At 38.4% G+C, this 24,705-nt stretch overlaps 3 protein-coding genes across 3 annotated transcripts; 1 reads left to right on the forward strand and 2 right to left on the reverse strand.

Annotated features, from left to right (window-relative positions):
- Window positions 1–162: 162 nt before the first annotated feature.
- Window positions 163–2,292, reverse strand: LOC111343153 (octopamine receptor beta-2R). Its single transcript, XM_022950307.2, has one exon. The coding sequence runs from the start codon at window positions 2,142–2,144 to the stop codon at window positions 1,119–1,121; it is 1,026 nt and encodes a 341-aa protein (XP_022806042.2). The 5' UTR covers window positions 2,145–2,292; the 3' UTR covers window positions 163–1,118.
- A 2,295-nt stretch (window positions 2,293–4,587) lies between these two features.
- On the reverse strand, window positions 4,588–15,831 carry LOC111343154 (uncharacterized). The gene is made up of 11 exons (XM_022950308.2): window positions 15,478–15,831; window positions 13,223–13,870; window positions 12,230–12,378; window positions 11,579–11,759; window positions 11,114–11,195; window positions 10,175–10,416; window positions 9,445–9,684; window positions 8,739–9,023; window positions 8,150–8,257; window positions 5,744–6,579; window positions 4,588–5,376 (listed from the first exon to the last, which is right to left on the reverse strand). Exons 1-11 carry the CDS (start codon window positions 15,620–15,622, stop codon window positions 5,116–5,118), a joined length of 3,177 nt encoding a protein of 1,058 aa, XP_022806043.2. The 5' UTR covers window positions 15,623–15,831; the 3' UTR covers window positions 4,588–5,115.
- Window positions 15,832–15,902: 71 nt separating this feature from the next.
- On the forward strand, window positions 15,903–23,685 carry LOC111343156 (uncharacterized). The gene is made up of 6 exons (XM_022950309.2): window positions 15,903–16,273; window positions 18,215–18,669; window positions 19,770–20,271; window positions 20,740–20,995; window positions 21,904–22,086; window positions 22,749–23,685. The coding sequence occupies exons 1-6, from the start codon at window positions 16,136–16,138 to the stop codon at window positions 23,057–23,059; spliced, it is 1,845 nt and encodes a 614-aa protein (XP_022806044.2). The 5' UTR covers window positions 15,903–16,135; the 3' UTR covers window positions 23,060–23,685.
- Window positions 23,686–24,705: the final 1,020 nt, after the last annotated feature.

The raw sequence follows: 24,705 nt of genomic DNA on the forward strand, positions 1-24,705 counted from the left end.
TAAAACTTTTGACGATAAAAATCAACGGTAAAACACGACGTTTCGACCGTGCTTCGGTCATTGTCAAGTGAATGGAATGAAATACAGTAAATATATGTATATATACACGTAAGAAATATAAAAAATTTTTGCAGGTGTAAACAAACGATAAAACTACAAAGAAAGTATTCCTAGACTTTTAATATACCCAAAGGGAAATACAACTGGCTAATTGTTCCATGTTTTACAATCTGAAAACTTCGTATGGTGCACGATCCTCGCAGTAGAGAGCGCTATTTATGGAATAGCGAAAATCAGACTTGAAAAAAATCAGGCTTGTACGGGATTCGAACCACTGACCTCTGCGATACTAGTGCAGCGCTCTACCAAGTTAACAAGCTGACAAGGTTGTCAGTTGAAGCCAACTGAAAAGTTGGCAGTTCTAATCATCTCTAAGTTAGAAGACTTAATTTGAATAACCTTTGTTATATTGTTCAAACACCATTATATAGTCTCCAAGACCTACTTACTTCATATGCAGAACGGAATACCGCACTCAATATATTAAGCTTTTAATATCGGACTGAATAGTGCCCTGAATAAATGACGAGTGTAAATGAAGTGGGTGCTGTCAATTGAAAAAATACTGCGTGGAACCAGCATGTTTTTCGATGGCAATGGCCTTATATGAGTCCTATATACAAACCAAAATATTTCTGTCGTATTTTCAACTGATCTTGACAGATTTTTTTTTTTTCAGCAGATCCGGGAAAAGCATTTTGGCGTGGGAAAAAAAAAAAAAGACACAAAAACAAGCTGGTATATCTTTGAGAACTGTTTACATAGGTGGCAATCATTCCCAAAATATCACATTTGCTAATATCGATATTACATACTAGAAAGATAGATTGCCAATCTTACAGTAATGGTGACCCGTTTTAAATTTTTGTGCATTATCTCCGAAAACAAATCTTGAAAGTGAAAAATACTATCGACTATTGGTATCTATTATCAGCGACAATCGGGTGTATTGTTACGTCTCTGACAAAACATTTTTGACCTCAGGAAACTGTCAATAACAATGTATCGTTTACAAAAAGAAGAACTGAATAAAAAGAAAAAAAGGAAAATTAGCTGAACTACACTGGATTGTCGCTTGAAGTCGTGGTGGTGAGAGTTCCTGAAACTGTAGGACCCAACGATAGCGAGTTCATGGACTGGCTCATCTGCAAAGAAACCGAACGCAGTTTTGCGACGATTTTTCCACAAGTTAGGATCTTTGAGAATGCCCTACGGTACGGCTCGAGACGCCATGCGAAAACAAAGGGGTTCATGCTTGAGTTGGCCATGATTAAAATGTAATTTAAATCTCTTGCCCAGTGAATAAATACACAGTTACAACTTCCGCAGAAGCTAATCACGTAGATCAATAACAAAGACGGGAGAAAGCAGCAAATAAACAGCGCGAGCATGATAAGAAAAGTTTTTGTGATCTTCTTTTCCCACTTGATTGCCCTCATTTTGACGTGATTGTCACCGTCACGACCATCGTGTAAAATGTCCCAGTTCTTCACTTGTATTTTAAAGCTTTTGAAAACCTTCATATAAGTAAGGCACATGACGGAGAACGTGGCTACTACCGCTGTATTTGCGAAGACAAATTGATAGTTCAAATAACCGACTTTAAAATAAAGAAACGGAAAGGCAATTGAAACGACCCATAGAACAAGCGAAACTATGGCGGCTCGCTTTGTAGTCAATTTGATCTTGTATTTCAACGGATCTGTAATTGCGATAAATCTGTCCACAGTCAAAGCAGCTAAGCTAAACAGTGACGCTGTCGTAGAGATGAAGGAACTGACCCGTCGAGCATCATCTCTCGGAAGGAGAGTTATTTTATCCGTTAGCGATTCGCGAATGTAGAATTCCACTGACATCGGAAGCGCAACACAGCCAACGATCAGATCTGCTGCCGCTAAATTAGCCACCAAGAAGTTAAATGGCGATCGTAGATTGCGATTTGGATCGATAATTACGGCAAGAAGTACCAGGACGTTGCCTGTGGTAGCTGTGACGGTGAGTAGAGAACAAAACGTAGCAGATGTAATGCTCAAGGCTGTTGGAGCAGAAATATTCGAACACGGGTACAATCCGATTAAAGACATCGCTGTTGCGAGGATGTTGCCTCTTTATCCTCAGAGTGCGTGTTAGACCTATTTATAACAAGGTTAGAGGATGGAGAAGTGTAAGAGAGGTGTTTAAGCGGAGATGTGGGATTACCTGTCACTATTTTGGCTTCCGGAAATTAAATTTATACTCGCTGATTTGATGAACCGTCACGCTTCGTGGGGAGGGTTTATCAACGTCAATCAAACTGAAACAAACTGACTGACACTCGAAGGACGACAAACTTTGGATTTACTTCTTGATTTTATGTGGGAATTTTTCGGGGACAAAACTAATTAATGATGGAAACTAACGAAGTTCACACACTTGCATCAAAAGCAACAGCTATTCTTGAGCCTGGGGCGAGATAATCACTGTCTCCAAAGGGAAATTAAATAAATACAATTTGTCATATTAACGTCGGAAGAACGATTAAGTGGAAAGAGTACTTCAGCGGTATGATGATATCTTGTGTAATGTAGTTCATTTGAATATTCAAGAAAACTCGTCACACGAAAAAGCAAAGACATTAATATCCTGGGATGTGTGGGTGATTTCCTCGCTACTTCAAAAAATGACGCAATCATTTGATGCAAAGAGCGCTTTTACGTAGCTACGGGATCCCACACCGATTTAATAAGGTTAACTAGAATAACTGTCTAAAAAATAAAAATGAGAAAAAGTGTCGAAGGTGAAACCCTTATTTCATGCTTTAAGCTGGACAATAAAAGCGCTCTTAATAAAAAAAATAAATAAAGCGATTTGGAAATTGGTTGTTTTCGTTTTCTAAATTTAATTGTCATCTTTTTCAGCTTAAGAAATTTCGCTTTTTTCTCAACTCAATTTCTGAATGCTTCTTTTGTTTCAAAATTAGAGAAATATGAATTTTTAAAATCGTTCCCTCCGCCTAATTTTTTTTTTCTTTAATTTGTGGAGGCTCAACAAATTAGAATTTCTCTCTCAGGTCGACAGCGTTCTTCGATTTTTCTCGGGGCAGTTTGGAAGAAAGTGTTCAACAGAATTGAGCACCGCTCTTTTATTTTAATTGTCAGTAAATATCTTCAACGAGGAAGGTAGACAAAAAATGGCTTATTTGCAGCAAACTTAAGTCAACTGAAACTGAGAGAAAATGAAGACAAGAATTAATATGCGTTGTTAGAAAACGAAATTGCACCTGCCTCTAGATCCACGAGTTAGTAACAAGCTGTTTCGTATAGCAATTGAACCAAAGTGCCACTACGTGGATTAGGCAAATTATTCTAATTCCTCTAAATCTGAATTACCCTTATCCAAAAAATATTTAATTTCAATTTCATCATGGGGCATTGAGTATTGGATGTAAGTCGATTCTCAAACTTGATACTGGAATAATTTATAGGTGAAATTTTCCTAGTGAGAAGATTTGAATGAATTGTGATGTTTCATAGTTCTCCTTCGATGACATACGCAACCATGTAACAATGTAGCTTGATTGGGTTCTTCCAGGTGTGTTTTGTAACAAATTAAACAGAGTTAATACGCACCATTTGTATGCAGCTCATTGATTTTGAAAAAGAAGTGGTTGGTTGCGCAAAGATTAAAGATCTCATTGATATTATGATCTGAGAAACTAAAATAATTCTGAGATAGAGCTCTATCATAGCAACAAAATATATCCTTGATCAATATTAACTTTAGGAACAAAAGTTCATGAACGCCCACGACATTTTTCTCTTATGGGTGGTTTGCACGTTACGTCATTGCCGCCATGTTGGTGGACGTAAACAATAGATATCTCATTAGCTTCTTTTACATATGATGCACGATCCTCGCAGTAGATAGCGCTATTTAAGCAATAGCGAAAATCAGACCTGAAAAAAATCAGGCCTGTACGGGATTCGAACCACTGACCTCTGCGATACTAGTGCAGCGCTCTACCAATTGAGCTAACAAGCCAACTGGGAGCAGGCCGTTAAGTTGATTCGTAATAAACCCGTGAAAGTGATAAATCAGATACAATGAAATATATAGCGAAAATCAGACCTGACCTATTGCTTAAATAGCGCTATCTACTGCGGGGATCGTGCATCATATGTATCTAATACCGCAGTACAAAATATATGAACTTCATATATTTCATTGTATCTCATTAGCTTCTTTTGTTCGTCCACTAGCATTTATTCCTTTCACCATTGTTACCTGTGCCTCTAGAGATTGGTTGCAAACCACCTATAAGAATCAAGATGAGCCCATCTCGCCCGCTCAAATAGTGCATCAGAATACACGACTCGCATCTAATCGCCCACGGGCGCTGTCCGCTAGCTGCTAAAGATACCATACATTTCGATTGTCTGTTGCCTGGCTGGTAAGGGCTTATCTTCTTACAGAAACATTTCAGATTTTCTAATTCCATGTCTTTTATTTCGAAGACTTATATTAATTACAGAAAGACCGCGCTATTAATAAAGATAAATTAAATAGCTCTTTTATTGTAATTTCTGCAACTTCTTATAGCAGTTCGTTTTCACTCTACAACAAAGTAATTCCTGAAAACGTTCGGTCATATATCATATTCTTATATAAATAATTGTACTTTAGCGTTCCACTGAAAAATTAATGGAATTAAAATCAAACATAAAATGAAAACAAAATAAAACACAAAAAGAAAACACAATAAAACAAAAGAAACAGAATGAAAAAAAAAAAAACTACAAAAAAAACAAAAGAAACAGAATGAAAAAACTTTAGTACGAGATTCGCGCAAAATAACTGTATCAGTCAGAAGAAAAAGCAAATCAACTCACAACTTAGTCGCACGCATTTTGATTTCCCGCGTTTAGCGACGATCACGTTTACCGTTTTACAAATTTTTATTGGTTGCGATTCTTTCTCGTATTCTCGTCGTTTACTTATTAAAAAGAGCTTTAGTTTTCTCGCCTTCAAAAAAGCTGTTTTATAGTTCTATCTATTAAATCAACGTTTCTATTTAGTTCATCCAATCGGCATAGCTTGTTCTGGGAAAAGAGCTGGAGTCGCCACAACAGCAGCGCCAGTTTCAAACTTCCATACAACGGATCCATCATCACCATGCAGTGCGTAAACAAACTTGTCCGCGCTGGCGGCGTACACGACGTTATCACGCGAAACAGCCACTGACGCCACGATGTAGTCACCTGTTGTTGGAGACCATAAATGGGAACCGTCGGTTTGGTTGAGTGCCAAGAGGCGCCCATCACCAGATCCTACGAAAACCTGTGGTTTAAGAGGACGAATTACGCAGATTAGAAAAACGAGGCTTTATATGTCGCATCGACTTTTATTTCGCTAATTCTACAGATCCGTTTACGAGATAAGAGGGCAACGAATTCGATGTTTGAAGCGGTTTTCATTGAGTGTCTTGGGTGAACTGGGCGGCAATCATTTGACATCTCCATGCTTAATAATTGGTTAGAAAAAAGAGGCACCAGTTCAACCAATCAGGAGCAAAGCCTTACCTAATGGTTTGTTGGTGACTCGCGTTTTCCCGCGCTCTATGAAGTTTTGTTAAATGAACTTCGACCCATCCTAATTGATAGAGTTGGCATCTTGAGCCAGTGTGTTAGAAACAAATCTCACTCACCCTCCCATCCTCCGTGATGACAGGTGATGACACCACCTCCCCGCCAGTATTCACCGTCCACTTCAATTTTCCCGCCAAAGGACCATTCACGGAGTTGACCGCAATCAACTGATTCTTAATTAAGCCAACGTATAGTGTACCGTCCAACTTACTGATCACTGGAGAGGACTCTATCTCGGACCCCGTGTCATATGACCAGTACAGTTTGCCAGTTTCGCGGTCTAAAGCGTAGATATTATGGTCCAGGGAAGCAAAGAACACGCTTTGGCCATTGGATAGAAGTGCTGGTGAGCCGTAAACGCTTCCCGCTTGGTCAAAAGTCCAAACGATTTTGCCCGAGTTGGCATCGAGGGCGAAAATATGAGGTTTGTGTTGAGAGTCTGTTGCGTTCGACTGATCTGTGGAGCAGCCGACGAATAGAAGTCCTCTTTGGTTGTCCACAGTGACAGCACCCCAAATAGGGCAGCCAAGGTCTGTCTTCCAGACAACAGATCCATTTTTACCATCCAAAGCATACACCAGCTTATCCTGTGACCCGATGAAGACAGTTCCGTTCACACTTACAGTTGGGCTGGCCACAACAGCACCTTGTGTTACTAGAGTCCAAACGACTGAACCATTGGCTGTACCAAGGGCGTAAACTTTACCGTCCACGGAGCCGAAGTAAACGATCTCCTCGTCCTGGCTGAGCGATGCAGACGACATGATCTTGCCAAGAGTTCGGAATTTCCAGATGACAGTTCCGCTGGTGGCGCCGAGTGCATACATGAAGTGGTCTTCAGAACCAATAAAAACCATTAGCGGTATCACTGAGGCATCACCGAGGTCCTCGTCATCTTATAAAGAGAAGAGGATGAAAAATAAACGCTGCAAAATTAAGTTTATATTTATATATATTTATAGATATAAGAGATTATTATGTTCAGTGGAAATGGTGGTTTGTAAGCCCATCACATTTTTAAATAACAAAAACACTCAATTTCTCGAGTTAACTATCGATTGAGCCCTCATTTCATTCGTGGTGTATCGCCCTTAGCGGTTCGATAATAAAAAAAAAAAATCAAAGAAAAAGTTTAAAATAAATTTACGCCCGACCTGGCCCTTAATCCCTACAGAAAATCTATAGCTAAATTTCCACCAAGTAGTTTATTCATGACCTGCCCTAAAGCAACGTCATATGAGTTACCGGTATAACAGCGGCCACGCTTAAAGAAAAGATGGTACACCGTGGAGACACTGTGCCTCACCTCAGAGAAAAACGTTATTAAACAACTTTTAATATAAGAGAAAAATCGAGTTTCCAGATGGGATTTGAACCCACGACCCTCCGTGATCTAGTCGGATGCTCTAACCACTGAGCTACAGGAGACTCTCTGGTGAGCAAGGGTCAATTAGTGGGTATTGACTGGAACCGCATCACGCGGCTACACAGCCAAACAACAGCTAGCGCATAGAAGCTCACTAACAGCATCACGCTGTCACATCAAAGCATCACATGCATTAAAGCATCACATGCAGCCAACCTGCCCCCAAAGTGAGCATGTAAAGATGAAAAAAAACAACTTTTAATATAAGAGAAAAATCGAGTTTCCAGATGGGATTTGAACCCACGACCCTTCATCTTTACATGCTCACTTTGGGGGCTGGTTGGCTGCATGTGATGCTTTAATGCATGTGATGCTTTGATGTGACAGCGTGATGCTGTTAGTGAGCTTCTATGCGCTAGCTGTTGTTTGGCTGTGTAGCCGCGTGATGCGGTTCCAGTCAATACCCACTAATTGACCCTTGCTCACCAGAGAGTCTCCTGTAGCTCAGTGGTTAGAGCATCCGACTAGATCACGGAGGGTCGTGGGTTCAAATCCCATCTGGAAACTCGATTTTTCTCTTATATTAAAAACATTATTATTATTATTATTATTAGTAGTAGTATTAGTATTATTATTAGTATTATTATTAGTATTATTATTATTATCATTATTATTATTATTATTATTATTATTATTTTATGTAGGCCTCCCAGTTAGTTCAATGGATAGAGCGCTGGACTGTTGTGCGGGAGGTCAAGGGTTCGAGCCCCGGCCGGACCAACACTCAAGGTCTTAAAACATGTGAGAAGAATATGCTGCCTTTCTATAACATCAAGAAATCGTTAGATACTCTTGTCTTCTCGGATGGGGACGAATAAATGGAGGTCCCGTCTGCTACAGGGTTAGGGGTAGGTGACGTTAATTTTCCGCGCACGAGATTACGGTGTGATGGATGTCCTCCCCTGGGGTGGTTGCCGGGTGGGAATTGGCCCTGAAAAACCCCCATGGGGAGTGGTCAATTAACATATGTATGTATGTTTCTTAGCTAATATTGCTCTATTCAAGACGTTAAAAGTAATTTTTGATATGTTCAGCTCACAACAAAGGCCGCAGCTTTCTTGGCAGTTCACCAGCATCCAGTCTGGATTCGTTCTGCATTCCCCTGAGGTTGCCCACTGTTCACAGTTTGGATGCTTATCTGAGCAACCTGCGAAGGGTTAAGTTAGTCCGTTACGAGTATTATCGTAATCTTTTTTAAAAAAAGAAACTTATGAGACCGTCAACATATTTCCAACAATAAACTGCAAGGAAAAAAATTCATCGTCCGCACTGAGTGGAAATGTTAACCCTAGTTTAAAGTTTTCCCGCGCTTGACACTGGTTGCATGTTTTGCCGCGCTTCTCACTGGATAAAATAATTCCCGCGCTTGTCATTAGTTGCAAGTTTTCCCGCGCAGGTTGCCGAATACAGAATTTTTTTCCACACTTCTCACTGGTTAAAAGTTTTCCCGCACTTATTACTGGCTAAATTTTCCCGAGGCTTGTCATTGACTAACGTTTTCCTACGCTTGTCATCGGTTACCAATTTTCCCACCTTTTGCACTGATTTTCTCGCATAGTATCTGCATCAGAGGACAAAGTGTACCGTTTACAAATTTTATCGGACGTTGTTCTCTCTATCATACTTACTTAACCCTTTGTCTATTTTCTGTTCCAGAGGATGGTACTCATAATCAGTGATGTTGGTGAAATACACGATTTCATTTTCGTTCAGGGAGAAGTCCAAGGCCCTGAAATTTAGATATATGTTGCGAGGGTTCTTTGACCTCGGAATGACTGTTACGTTCATATGGATAGCCCAGCGAAGAACAACTTGCGATGCAACAAACTCATAGTGGCTGGCGATCTCCAAAATCAGCGATGAACTGAGAACAGGGTTTTTCTGCAATCCGTGGAAGTAAACCCATTGGGTGCCTACAGAAAAGCGGTAAGTGCGTTAACGAAGAACGATCGGGTTCGTTCAACCATCCTTACGGTTTGTGGTCAAACTAATTGATTTAAAACCCATCTTCTGTTAAAACCTTTTCGGTTCACCAATGCCCATCTCTTTTCCCTCTACATGGCAAAATTTGAGTCTTCTTTTTTTGTGATATGCACAAATTGCCTTCAGCTCAGAGGTGAAAACAAAATACGGGTTTCACATGATATAAAACTGCGTAGAAGGCAAGCAAAACTAATAGGAAGGTAGCAACACATCAAAGGATGGCGAGAATTGAGCAAAATTGCAAATGGCAAACACTGTGCATCATGAAGAGTTCAAAAGTACAAGCACGTTTAAGGCAGAAAAGGTTAAAGGAACTGGTATTTCAAATATCTCATTCAACAAAAATCTTACCAAGAGTCGAATACCCAATGTACCGGATGTTATACTCTTGACAAAACTTTCGAACCTGCCTGTCCTGATGAAACGGATCAAACCAGTTTTGGGTTGCTGATACTGGTACTGTAGCAAGTTTAACCAGTTCTTCCAGGTCTTGCAAGTAAAAATTGCTGACACCCAGGCTGCGTATCTTTCCCATCTTCTGCATTTCCTCCATGGCTTTCCAGCTCTCTTGCCATGTGCCTTTGGGCTCTCCTAAAAGCATAGAAAGTTTGACTATTTTATAGAAATCAGACAAAGGATCGAAGTTTAACGCGCAACTACTTGAACCATGGCCACTCAACAATTGATGGACCATGAATCAGGTGAGGGGTTAGGGTGAGGGATCAAGGGTCAGAGTTCAAAAGTGATGGGTGAAGAGTCTAATGTCAAGGGTCAAAGGTCAGGGATGAGGAGTAAGCGGTTAGATGTTAGAGATCGAAACAGGTGAATTAGACTGGGACAACACCAATGTACTAAACAGTACATCATGAATAATAATCATAACCAGGGGTTTCATTAATGTTTTTTGCAGGAGGGCAACTGGTTTTCACAGGCAGGCAAAACTCTTTGAACTGAACTTCTTTATAAGATAAACTTTCCTCCAGATGGTCAAATCAGGTGGCAAAGCCGTCCTCACAACCAGTCAATTTGCCCGGTGCCTGGCCCTTAATGAAACCCCTGCATAACTATAAAAAAGACTTGCCTTCTCCACAGATGAGGAGAAAGTCATCGCACTCCTGAGAATGTATGAGAAACAAATCAATGTAGTCTGTTTTCAGAGATTGCAGAGACATCTCAATGGCCTCTAATGTCGTCTCATAGCCTAGGAATCTGGGGTGTAGCTTGGTCATGATGAAGATTTCTGATCGAGGGATTCCACTCTCTGAAATGGCTTTTGCAACTTGAGGCTCTGAGTTGGGATAGCCTTGTGCAGTGTCAATCAACCTGTTTGAAGTTAAAGATTATTGGAAGATTTTAGTGGACAAAAATCAAGTCTGCTTGAAAGCCAGCTGGTCTAGGACATCAGGGCTTTACATGGATGAGATTCCTTAGAGTCCACCAAAGCATACCAAAACAAAACAGACCCAGACGGAGCATAAGCTCAGATCCCTTGACATATATATCATTTCTCCTTGCATTACATTAAAGTTATGAGAATAGAGAAAATGATCACCAACTAAAGCAGCTCTTGATTGGTTAGCAAATTCTCCTTGTCAGCACCTTAGGAAATGTATAGGTAACAGTTTCGAGACTAAGCATGCTGTTTTTTTGGTTTAATGGGTTAGACACCAAGTATTAACAAAAGGGTAATATTTTATAAGTTCTGTATCTCTTAATATGACAGCTCAGTTATACCCTGATTTAAAAACACAAAAACTCACTCCAAGTCTTGGTTGCTGTAAGATCTAAACTCTTTATTGAATAGTTTCTAACACTAATATAAAAGTATTAACAAAACATCTTTGTAAAGACACCAAGTATTAACAAAAGGGTAATATTTTATAAGTTCTGTATCTCTTAATATGACAGCTCAGTTATACCCTGATTTAAAAACACAAAAACTCACTCCAAGTCTTGGTTGCTGTAAGATCTAAACTCTTTATTGAATAGTTTCTAACACTAATATAAAAAATTAATTTACCTGTAACCAACTTCAAGAGCTGTCTTTACAGCTTCTGTTGTGTTTTCCATCAGTGTTGCTGTACCAAACCCCATGACTGGCACTGTGGAGGTGTAAACATGAAGAAAGTTTATTGTGACAAAGACTTTGCTCACTAACTTTTGTTTCTTTCGGAGAAAATCTCGCCTTATATAAAATGCCAATTTATAAAAGAAAGGAAATACCTTTAAGAAACAATGAGAACTCAAAGTAAAAACTAAATTGCATAAAGTAGGAGAAAAGGTAGGTGACCAAGTCAAGAGTGGTTTCATTTTGCATCTGATTGCTTGGGAAAGTGGTGCAAGTTTCCTGTACCAATTACAGAGCAAAGTAAAGTGGAACTAAAATGATGCAATCCAGGATTACCTTTGATGCCCAATTGAAAACTATCTAAAGTATGTTAAAACTACATTGCAATCATCATGATAATTGTTAGTTATCTCTCACTTGTGTATCCACTTGCAAGGACAACATCTGGCGGTCTCTCGTTCTGCTTTGGAATCCTTAAAGGTCCACTACTTGGGTCACTGACATTGACTTTGAGAATATCATTCAAAGCAAGTTTCTCTTCTGGGCAATGAATCCTGTTGGGTTCATCATGAACTAGCTTATCAAACAGCTCTGTTACCTACAAATTATAGGAAGGAAAAAAGCTTAGGAATGAAAAAGGTTTTAGCTGACTATATTTGACCCCTGACAGATGGACAAAACACTTTGAACGCAAAGTTCACACACAGAAATTCAAAGGGAAAAGAGATCCTTAACTTGGAGTCCAGACTAAGCTGACATGGTTAGAGAGATGTTAATGATGTATTTATTGTCAGTGTGTCTGATGACTTTGGGAAATAATTTGTAACCTTGTTGCACCTTTATAAACACAATCAAAATAATTTGGTCAAAAGATTTTTAAAACCTTTCACTTTCAAAAATTAATTAAACCAAGAAGTTTTGGCAGCAAATTGACAGCTTCAAATTCTAGCAGGCCATACTCCACTTTACAGTAATCAAAATAACCAATAACAATTTTGTCACCAGCCCCTAGGATCAATGCATGTAATAACATACAAAAGTCTTGAATCAATGATTAGCGAGACAAACCTTAGTTACATCAGTGTCTTCAGAAATCCCTTCTTTTCGAAACTGCTCCTCAAAGTTGAACATTGCAAACCAGACATTGACACCAATGTTTGGAGAGTCATATGACCTCACTATGTGCCACCAGTACTGAGGGATATACAACATGTCACCTATCAGAGAACATGACATTTTTCACACACCAGATATCGAGTTCCTTGTTTAGACAAGTATCTCAAAGAAAAACTCTCAATCCATTAAATCCCATGAGAGACCAAGACAGAATTACTCCTTACAAAATCAATACAAAGAGAGTGTAGGTTCCAAACAGACATTTCATGATATTAACATGATGCATCTCTAGTTGATACCAGGCTGAGCGAGTGATCTTGTTCAGCCATGTGTAGGATGAATTTTGTTTTGAAGATTGTGAGTGTGAATCGTTTTCATCCTATTGATTTCGACAAACATTTTTCAGTTATTTTGAGAAGGAACCCTCAGATTGTTTGTAAGTGTTTGACATTTCGATTTATTTGAGCTTTGTATACTTTCATTCTGCTTTATTTTGCTTCACGTTTGCAAGTTTCGATTGTGTAATTCTACTTTCAGAAACATATTTGTATGCCGTTTATTTGATGAACCTGGATTAAAAGACTCTAAAATTAACCGATCGATTCAGCGGCTACAGAGAGATGTTTTTCATCATGCAGTTACATGCATGGGACAAAGAAAAATCCTGAGTCCCCAATGAGGAATTAAAAGTCAGACCTTTGGATTCCGTGCTGCGATGCTCTATATTTGAGCCACAGAGACTCATACAACATCAAGCAGACAAGTAATGAGAATATAGAAGAATATCAATTAGGAGATTATAAGTTTTCCAGTACCAACTTCTCAGAACAAACATGAAAATTCTCTGGCAGACAATGAGGAGAATTAATTATGAGATCTTTGGAGTAAAAGGGTTAAAAATAACTGGTAATGGAAAATTTTTAAAAAAATTAGCAAGATTTTTACCTCTATTCAAAGTCACTTCGTAGTAAGGTACATCTGCTAGTTTGGGATACATTTCCAAATCTAACTTCTCCGGATCGATGGACAGGACTCCTGGAGCAATAGTGAACTGATCGGCATAAAGATCCTTTGCATATGTGCTATTGATCAGGTAGACTTTCTTTGAACCAGATACAACTGTAATGATGTTCTCTAATCCATCGTGATGAAAAGCAGAATTTGCTTCCCCGCTATTAAATAATAAATTCAGGTTGTCTATGTTTGACCATATCTCATGGCAGTTTAAGATTGACGGCAGAAAAATGTCTTTCAACATGGCACTGTTCTGTGGAAATGCAGAATCCAAGTACACATTTTCCTGTCTATAAATATTCAAGAATTCTCTAAAAGCTAGTGGTTTTCGGACAGGAAATTCATTTTTGAATTTCTTACGATATTCTACGGTGAAAATTTCAGATCCATAATTTGAGGTCAGGTAAGATTCATTTTGCCATTGTTGTACCGCAGGCCAGTGCTCAGCTCCATTTCTGATGACCACGGGTTTCCGTTTGTAAATATAGTTGTGATAGAAGTCTGCGCCACTTGGAGCATACTGCAGACTCGAAACTTCACCTTCTGCTAGTCTGTGTTCACCAAAACGTTTCAAGTGGCCTAGAAAAAAAAAAAACTAATTCTTCCCATTCCAGATGTGAAAAACATGTGACTTCTCTCATGAAAGAGGAATTAAAGGGGAACTGAAGCCTAAAATTGGTATATTGTTTGCAATCATTCCTAGTTAGCTTCAGAGGAGTAAGATAAAATGTTGATATTCATTTTCATTCACTTCTTGTTTTTTACAAGAAAATTAGATTTGAAGTTGCCTCTTTCCTCCTTTTGGGGCTGTAAGACTGTTGGCTCAAAATAGGTCAGCAGTGGTCATTTATGACGTCAGTGGTGGGGAACCAACTAAGAAAAACAACTGTTACTATTCCAATTTCGTAGTTAATCCCCATTACAAGTCACACAACTTTGATAACTCCATAACCAAACCAAATTTCTGTGGGAAGAGTACGGGTTTATTATCTTTCTTCCCCACCAGTGACGTAAGAGTGAGCTAAAATGACCACTGACATCGCTTTTCTGAGCCGCTGGACTATAAGGCCAAAATACCACTTTAAACTATTTTTCCAAGGTGAAGTTGGGCCTAAAGACTGAAAAAAACCCTCGAACATTGCTATTTGAAGTATAAGCTGCAATTTAAAAATGGTTCACTTTTAGGCTTCAGTTCCCCTTTAAAGGGGTGAATAGGAAAAAGAAAACCTCAAGTGACTTCTGATCTGATCAACTACCAGATTCTCTTTTTTAATAACCTCATATTCCTCAGTAAAATGGATGGAGAAGTAGATGTTACATCAGAAAATCTTTATTTTTCACACCTCTTCATTTTCATTGTTATCCCCCAAAAAATTATATGGAATAATCAAACCTATCAACCATCTGGTGAGATCTTGATGGAGCAGCAAATTCTCATTCTTATTCAATTAGGAATATATGGCACCAGGAAAGGAGAACTCCATATCTGATCTTGGGAACTGAAATTCAAATATCTACTTGTGCCCCATATCTCCTTCTGACATTAAATACACCTATTGTTCTAAACAAGGATTTCATGATGTGTAAACAACCCAGGAACCTCAAAGTTAAAATTTACACTGAATTTTTCTTTTCTAGTGTTTTTTTTGTTTTTTTGTTTTTGTTTTTTTTTTTTTGTTCTGCTTCTCTAGCCGATCAAATGTCGGCAAAATCCGCTCTTGTCCAAAGCCTGTTGTGTGGCTGCTGTTTATGAAGTGGCCATGTGGTTACCCCACGATAAACAAACCAATCAGGAAATTGTACGTATATTTAAGAAATTACTGCTGAGACATTACCTCTTAAACAAACGCTTCTCCATTATCTCAATATAATATAGGAGTTCTACTAAAATCACCAAAAATATTTTTTGTTCAAATACAAACATTTTGGATGTGTTCAAGGCGCACACCATTCTCACAGCTCAAGTGTAATCGACGTACACGTTTCTTAGATGGGCGTTCTCATTTTCAAATAAAAAGACACTTTTAAATGTCCATTAGTGAACCGGCGGAAAATTCATTCAGAGCATCGATTGTTCACAGAACAGCCAGGAAACTCGAAAGAAGTCTTAAGGAACACTATTAAATTCGTTTACCTTACTTTCAGTAGTATTTATTTAGAATCTAAAATAAGCTGAAAAAGAATACCTTTTTTCTCGATCTCATCACAACCATCTTTGTCGCAATAGCCTTGAGATGCAGCCGTAGTTAAATACCACAAAGAAACAAAAGATAACAGCAGAATTGAACCACCGGCGGGAAAATATTTTCCCCCGTGATCAATCAACAACATGGCGCAGAGGACAAACAAGAGTGGAGAGATTTCCTGCAAGGTTTTTCCCCTTCTATCGGCTGAAATTCCGTGTGCACTATCTTAACGACGCTTCGAGGTATCGCAAGTCATAAATAGTCAGCTGATTTCCACTGAACATCTGTTCACCTCTCATTTTGATAAGACCAATAGTCGACAATTTCCATAATTCTCTCAATTCTCTCTCTTCGACCTATGCGCATAACGGAAATTGCGTGACCACATAAGGAGATTCTAGTTTGGAATCAGTAACGACTTAAACTTTAAACACGTAAGTTTCTTTTCTTGCTTCAGTAAAGGATCAAAGCGCCAATATTTTTTAACCATTCTAAAAGATCATTCAGTTTCTCAGGAAACATTACCTTGAACATAAAATCATGCACAGCAATCCATTAAGAAGGCGACAAACTATTGTTCCCTACACGCTGACTGATTACCATATTCTCAAAGCAGAAAAACATACATCTCGAAATCTGCTATTGAACAAGATAAATCATGGCGCAACTTGAAGTATTTCTTATGCTCTTTCTCTTTTGTAAACTTTCTCCGTCCACAGCCGATTTTGAAGGAGATTCTTACGTTTTGGAGGCAAAGGATAATTTTCATTTCGGTAGTGCAGAGGGGCATATTGAGGTAAAGTGTTCTTTTCTTTGTTATGAATTTAAGCAGGTAAGATCTACCTTTGAAAGATCAACTAGTTCGCAGTTGTCTTTCAAAGTCTGCTTTCAATTGGTTGGAGGCCAACATTGTGTTTTACTTCTTAGAGAACAATCTATTCCGGTTGTTGCTAATAGCCTTTAGCTAGATGTTCTTAACTTCGATTCACGACGAAATCGAAGTAAAAAACAGGGAAACTTTTACTGAGATAATAACGAAAGTTACACATTAAGTGTCGGAAACTATCGACGAAACATGCAAAGTTAAAAATCATTGAAAAAGTTGCGAGAATTTTATTTATTTATTAGGGTTTCCATGTTCCTAACTGTGCCATTAACTTGGATTTATCAGTTAAATCCATAATTTTTTTGTGGAAATTAAGAGAGCTAGGTTAAGAGACTCGACTTCCAAATGTAGGGGACAACCAAATTCGGATTGAGGAAATTATTTTATTTTTCAGTCTTTATGAGGCATTTGTTAGTTACATTGTTTTCTCGTCTATTGATGAATCCGCAGCTGGTTAAATATTTTACAATTATAATCTCACTTCAAACGTTGGTAAATTATAATGGAAATTTCTTAAAATTGAAACATCAGCCCTGTAACTAGTTTTACCCGCGGTGAGAGTTTTCATGTTGAGTTTTAACTGTTTTGAGTTTCTGTGCCAGTTTAATGTTTTTTTGTAAAGGTTTTAAGAAAATTGTTATAATCCTCAGAATAAACAGAACAAAAATTGATAAACATTGATCAGCTTTAGCTTGGCTCAACAGACAATCCTGAGCATGGTTGGTTTAATATTTTAATTCCCAAAATCTGATTGTTAATTCTCCCCTCAAACTGCAAGACATTTCCTTGTAAATTGTTTACTAGAATTTGGAGTTAGATCGATACGATAACTTCTACCTTAAGTGATCAGTTTTAGTATTCTCGCTACCTGTTTGTCAGATAATATATGGATATTATATGGAGAAGTTACATGTTGATCACTTCTGGGAGTTAAAGGGTTAAGCCAGGAGGACAGTGGTCTCACTAGACAGATATAGATGCTAATTGTCTGAGAGTAAGGGCTAGTGAAGGTGAAACATTTGGCTTCAATTGATGAGGTGTGGACAAATTTGTCCAAAAAAAGAGCCACAAGGTTTGAAGATTATGACAAAGAACCTAATATATTCCCATCTGGCCAAACCTAACTCAGCTGATGAGCATTGTTATGATGTGAACATTACATCTTTTCTTTCCTCCTTTCTCTTTACTTTCTTATGGAACAATAAACCTGGCTGTTTTGCTTTTTGTTGCCCTAATTTTTTCCCATCACATTTTAGGTCCCCCATACAAGGATTTTTTGGCAATGTTGAGTCAAATAATTATGTGAATGAATCCCATTCACAGGTGTTGTGTCCTTAGTTACTTATTACACAGTATTTCTAACTATGGTGATCTCTCTTATATTGGTATAATTGCTAGCTTTTTTGTGCCCTCTGATTGGTCGAAGTTTGAATCATATAGATATCCCCATAAATACCTTACTCTGAAGTGCACATAGCAAGCTTCTAATTTTTTCTTAACAAATTCAAAAGTAAGACAAAAATATTTTGTTGATTAGGGGAAGTGAAACTACAGTTAAATTCTAGCAGAAAGACTGCCATGGCTGTTTATCCCAATACAAGTACTGGTAGTCAAAACAGTTGTTAGTAACAAAATGCACAAAGCTTTCTTAACAATTATAATAATTAAAAAACAATTATTCATCTTAGCCTTAGTGGATACCATTGAAAAATTCCCTTGACCTTGTCCTTGGGAATTTTCAACTATATTCACTCTGCCTTTGGTAAATAATTGTTAAATGAAATATAAATGAGATGATATTATTTGTAAGGTATGAATTGTTTATGAATTTTAATGTTCTTAATCTTGTAGGATTCTGTTCTTGACATTGACCTCACTTCACACCTCTCCTTCAAATATCAAACAAATGATGGACGAAACATTTTTGTCTTTGACAAGCTTTTAAAACCAAAGACTCTCAGAACATTTTTAAACTATATGACTGTAGATCTAGGTTCCTGGCAGTTTCGGCTATACGAACCTTACGATGACGGCATTGAAGAGCTATCAGATAACATTCCATGGGTAAATCCCATAGACTGTGTTGAATTTTCAAAATCTATTATGGGCAAAACAATTCAGGAGGCAGTGATGGATGCTATTGGCACAAAAGATACATACTATCCCTACAAAGTAAGAGGGAAACTCATGCGACGTGGAGACTTCACAAAACTTTACACTGATGCCAATAGAACAGATGACGAGTTTTCTGCCATGATGTTCTTGAATCCAAAATGGAGGAAAAACGATTACGGAGAGTTATATTTGTAAGTATAGACTGGAGTTTTAAATGAATATTTTATATTCATTTGATAGTTGAAAAATTCACGTTTGACAAACAAAGCCTGCTTTGTGTAAGCATAAGCCAACAGTTCTACTGCTTTGGATAAACTAATAACTCTTTGACCCCTATAATGAGCAACAATCTTCTACTTTCCCCTAATAATAGCACCCCTGAATCACACATCAAGATCAGGAGAATAAAGAAAATGGTTATCAGCTAAAGAAGTTCCTGATTGTTAAACAATTTCTTGCTGTCGGCACCTTAGGAAACGTATAGAGACCAGTATGGAGAATATGCATACTGAGTTAGTGTGTACTTCAGGGGTTAAAGATAGTTATTGAGAGTTGAACACGGGGTTAAGAGGGAAATTCACCTTTTCTCTATACTAGCCAGCTATGTCAAGGCTGTGCTCTAACAGCGCCAGGTGGCCCCTAGCACCTTACTTTTGCTCTTGGGTGACTTGGAAATTTTAGTTTTTTCATACAAACGATATGCTGGGCACCCTGGATTTCACAGTTTCAGAGCACTGGCCTCCATTCAATTTTTCGTTGAGCACAGCCTTGTATGTGTACAATCATTCACATACTCTTTCCCTACTATATGAAAAGTTAACCATTTAACTCTCACAAGTGACTCCATGACAAAATTTCTCCTTACAATATCAAGCAGGCAAGTTATGAGAGTAAAGTAAAGTATCAGTTAGGGGATTAGGAGTTGATTCAATACACAATTCTCTTAACAGACATGGCAAGAATTGAATTGCAGATAGTAAAGAGAATTAGTAATCAGATTTGGAAGGGAAGGGTTAAGGATTTTGTTATGATTTGTTTTGTGAGTGTCTTCATGTATTTTGACAGAGTCTCGTGAATGAAATATGGCAAATGGTTGGCTCTAGGATGAGGGCGGGGAATGTTAGAAAGAGGTATTGGGTTCAATTGTCTGAGATATATATTTTTTTTGTAAAGTGTTTTGTAGAGTGGGAGGCAGAGGAGAGGGTCTGTAAAGAGAGGTTGGGGAAAAGAAAGATTTTAAGTAAATCAATTTACAAAATGATGGTACTTTTCAAAAAAATAATGTTTCTAGATATGATGATGACATTGAAATTGTTGCTGGAGCTGTTCCTAAGTTTGGTCGTCTGGTTGTTTGGAACAGTTCTGTTTCCTACCTTCCAAGGCCTCCAAGCATTGCTTTCAAGAAAGGCCAGCTGCTTCTGCATGTACAATTTTCAAAATCAAAGGAAAAAATGCTGAAGAACCATGCAGAGATAGCTGCATCCAAAGCCACACGTCAGGCTGCATATGATGCAGGTTTCATCGGTAGTGACAAGCTGGCACGGAATGACATTGACATTCAAAAGAATTTTGTCTCTACTTCTAAATCACTTGAAGGAAAAGAGATCCATGTGTTTGATGACCTTTTTGAAACGGAGGATTTGGATCAATTGAGAGCGTTCATTTTCAAACATGGCACATATTATTATGATGATAGCGATGAGGGTGATAATGACAGTGACAATGTTCAATGGATCGCAGGGTTTGAGATTGATGCCTATATCAAAAGTAGATTATGGAACATCATGCGGCAGGTAAGCTCACCTTGTTGTCTAGGTAAAGGAGCTTCAATTTGAAAATCTTCCCCTTGTTATAGTCCCTTTGTCAATTCTTATGCTATTTTTGGTCAAAAATATCACAGTGTCAATTAAAGTTTTTAATTACAAAAAAACAAGGGTGATTTTTTTTTTTAATTGATGGCCATTGCCAGATCATGTTCTAGTTGAGATCAGTACTTTAGTGGCTGGTTCAAGAGGGAAATATCTCTGATACTAACTGAGTTCGAGGTCGATATTGTATGTTAAGGACCAAGCTTTTTCACTTAGATTTATGACTCAGGTACATGGGTAATTATTTGGAGGGAAAAAAACATGAGGTTCTTTAAATTGCAGCACAAAGTGAGAAAACGAAGTAAGATAATTGTCGCAGTGGCTATAAATCTGAGTGGAATATGCACATTGATGTAAAGGTGTACAGGGTTAGTGAAGACTTTGGTTTTTCAGACATTAAAGCATATAACAGGGAGGGACAAGTGGTTTCCTTATGACATCTCCTGTAACTTGATCAGGAGTGCAGACCACACACGTATTCACCAAGATTGTGAACCACATGAAGACGAATGGACATACCTGATATATCTAACACCAAACTGGACAAAGAATGACTATGGAGAAACAGCTTTCTATGAGACAATGACCAATGATAATGAGATCATCACTGAGGTGCGACCAAAATATGGAAGGGCTGTAGTCTTCCAAGGTACTGATCAGAAATATAGCTATTAATAGGCCATTTTACAGGTACGTAGTACTAAGTTTTAGTAGCCAAGCCTTTGATTTGGAGTGAGGCTAAAGGTGATCTTGTTGTGATAGAGACCAGTATTAATGGGGGGGGGAGGTGTAAGTTAGCATAATAACAAAGGGATTTACATTTTAAAAACAGCAATGTCTGTATCATAACAAGGTCACCCTTAGCCTCACTCCTGTTTGGCTTGGCAACCAAGCACGCAACTGTAAAATGGACTATTAATTTTGTTGTTGTGGTGATATATGTTGGAGAAAAAGTAAAATTACACATTCAAGCAATAACATGCATGCACAATGTGTATCTTTGGTTTTCACCAAGAGATGTAGTAGTTGGATAAGAAATCAATTGAAGGTAAAAAATAGAAAGTGCTTTGTTCCACCTCTGGTTATAAAATAGCATAATTGACAGATAATCAAATTTTTGCCAGAGAATTCTGTGTACTAACAGGTTAATGGTTTGATGTCAGGTGGATAATGAAGAAATCTTAACAATCAGATAATTTTTTATATTTAAAACCCTTAAATCTCATAGCATAAAACATAAAAGGTCATGTATGCCCAATGAAGCAATTGGCCCCTCTAGCCAGAGCTTATTCTGGTAATTCTCAATCACTCACAAACCACAGTAAGAGAAGTTATTTCATTCCCCTTTGGCCAATTACCATTCTCTACCCAATTAAGTTACACCCACAATTTTCTAACAAGCACTCTTTGATTTTCACAGAGGGGTACCTCTATGGGATTGAGTTATTGAGAATTAACTGAACCAACAAGTTACAGCTGTTTAAGGTGCTTATATAGATTTTGTTTAGAAAAAAAAAAACCTTTTGGTAACTTGCTGTCCATCTCCTTTCATTGCAGGAATTATTCCTCATTCAGCAAGGCCACCCAGTACAAACCAATCACATGCACGCCTCACCTTTGTTGCTAAAGTGTCTGTGGATGAGTTTGTGGGTCGACACAAAGCATTCAGAGAAGAAATGAGGCACTACCAGGGTCTGGTAGAAACAGAGAGTATGCTAAATGCTATGGAACATGGACTAGGTAAACAATCATAGAGAGAGTTCCCCTCTCTAGTATGCCCACAGGGGCCCAAGCTCTCACACAGAGAGCTTGTAACATGATCCTCTCCCAGAGAGCTTGGGTGCCCTGTGGTATTCATCACTTTCTAATTAATTTTATTGTGCTAGACGATAAGTTTGTAAGAAGTCCCCTCACTCTAATAATCCCTCTATTCTAGTGTTATTACTTTGTGCAAGGTAGCATTGTAACACAAGATATACTTTTATTGTCCTTGTTATTCTACTCTCCATATGCTCCTTTGGCAGGTTTAAACCGTTTTTCTTCGAGATCACTTACGAGTCACTGATGCCACGCTCACTTTCCGTTCCGTCCCGACAACCTGTATTTTACATCGAGTTATCATGGGTTCTCTGTGATGTTTTTCCTTTTTCTGATTGGCTGTCTTGGTTACTTACGGCACCTTCATCCGTCAATTAGATCCCGACTATATTTGTACCCTCCCTTGTATTCGTCTCACTTCCGGTACTCTTTCGCGCCATGACTTTTGGTAATCTTACTTCCGTCAGAAGCTTCTACCTATTCAACTGCATTTTTCCCTCCGAGTTTCTTTGTGTGTATTGGACATGTATGGTTTCATGATACTCCTTCGAAATCCGCCCAATACTTTTTTTTTTGCCCGTTAGATTTAGACCCAGAAGTAGACGAAACCAAACCTCGCAATGAAAAGTTGTCAGATGACAAAGAAGCCTCAGAACCTGACGATGAAATGGAAGGAGATGAAATTAATCTTGACGAGATCGAAAAAGAAGCAGAAGAAGGATTTCTACATGAGGAACAACCAGATCACCCAGTCCTACAAGAACTGAACGCGCGTCTGAACGCGGCTTTGCAAACAGGGGGCCTGGACCAGATGAGAAATCTTCACCGAGAATTACATGCGAGGCATGTCGCGGCTCGACAAGAGGCTGTCAAACGGATTACAAATCTTATCTGAAATCTAAGGAAATGTGGTGGTGTTAATATTGAAATAAAAATACTTTCAATATCAACGATACAAACGTTTTTGTACATTGAAAGGCTAAATGAAAGAGTAGTGGTAAGTAACTCAGCGAATCTTTGTGTTCTACGAAAAGTTAGACGTTGGGCGGCCGAAATCGAACAGTAAAGTCAAAATCACATGGAACTGTCCGAGATCGGACGAAACTGATCGAAATCGGATGGAACTGTACTAAAACAGACATTTTTTGCTCTTTTCTAAATGACGTTCGTTCGATGAAACTGCGAATTTCTCTTTATCACTCAGGAACTAGCCTCGGCAACGTCGAGGGTTATGTGCTTGCTTTCTATTTTCTATTGTTTTCCAGTTCTTTTTTCTATTATTTCCCTGTTCAGGGTGAGAAAGTTATTTTTCCTTGGAAATACGGCTCTCTCGATAGAGATTGATAGAATTATTTGCATTCAAATCCACTCCTTTCTTTTGATTCATTTCACACGCTTTGTACCGTTGTTCTTAAAGGAGCACTCTTACGAAACCGCTCTATAATTTGAAAGCCCGAAAAATTCAGTTATTAAATTATAATATGAATTTTTTGTAATTAATAAAGCCTTTTCAATAACAAATTTAGTTGAAAGTCAATTCTAGGGCGAGAAATTATGATTTGAAAACCGTTCAGCAATTAATTTTCGTAATCACGGCCAACTTATCTTCGGTCAGCGGTCACTCCCATTGTGACGTAATTACTCAAAACACTGTTGGCGTCATTTTATATTTCTACGGAAACCTCGTGAAATTCAGTGAAATAGTCTTAAAGGTAAAAGGTAAAGTCTGTTTACGAGCCTAGTGGCTCATCAGGCCGGTGCTTAACTCCGGTTTCTGCAGCATGAAGCGACTAGGAGTATTTCTACTCCCCACTGGATGGGATGCCAGTTCATCGCAGGGTTACCCCCCAGCATTAAATTGCCGGTACCTGGGTGGAGAGAGAGGCACTGTGAGAGTAAAGTGTCTTGCCTAAGAACACAATGTCCCGGCCGGGGCTCGAACCCGGACCACTCGATCCGAAGTCGAGCGTACCAAAAACCTCGTGAAATTTAGTGAAACAGTCTTAGTCTTAGTGTAATAAAAGCAATATACACGATCAAAATGCTGTTTATGAAAATTAGCCACGAGCACGGCGCGTCAAATGAGTAATCTACGTCACATTCCAAACTCGCGCCAGTCTTCTTGAGCCTGGCAAGTGATTACGAAAATTAATGGCGGAACGGTTTTCAAATCGTAATTTCTCGCCCTAGAATTGACTTTCAACTAAAATTATTATTGAAAAGGCTTTATTAATCGCTAAAAATTCATATTATAATGAAATAAATGAATTTTTCGGGTTTTCAAATTATAGGGCGGTTTCGTAACACTGCTCCTTTAAGTTTATTGTTTTCCCATACTTAACAGTTGGTTCATGCTTTAGCGTGCACTATCGAGTTATGGAGCACGCGGGAGGTTTGAAGAGCACGAAAGAAGCGTAAGAGTTGCCCGAGGCAATAGGCGAGGGCAGCTCTAGCTTCTTGAGTGCTCTCCAAACTTCCCACTTGTTCCATAACTCGATAGTGCACAGCTGAAAGCATGAACCAATTGTTTTAGAACGTAGC

The sequence above is a fragment of the Stylophora pistillata genome, chromosome 8 (assembly GCF_964205215.1).
Source record: "Stylophora pistillata chromosome 8, jaStyPist1.2, whole genome shotgun sequence".
Classification (NCBI taxonomy): domain Eukaryota; kingdom Metazoa; phylum Cnidaria; class Anthozoa; order Scleractinia; family Pocilloporidae; genus Stylophora; species Stylophora pistillata.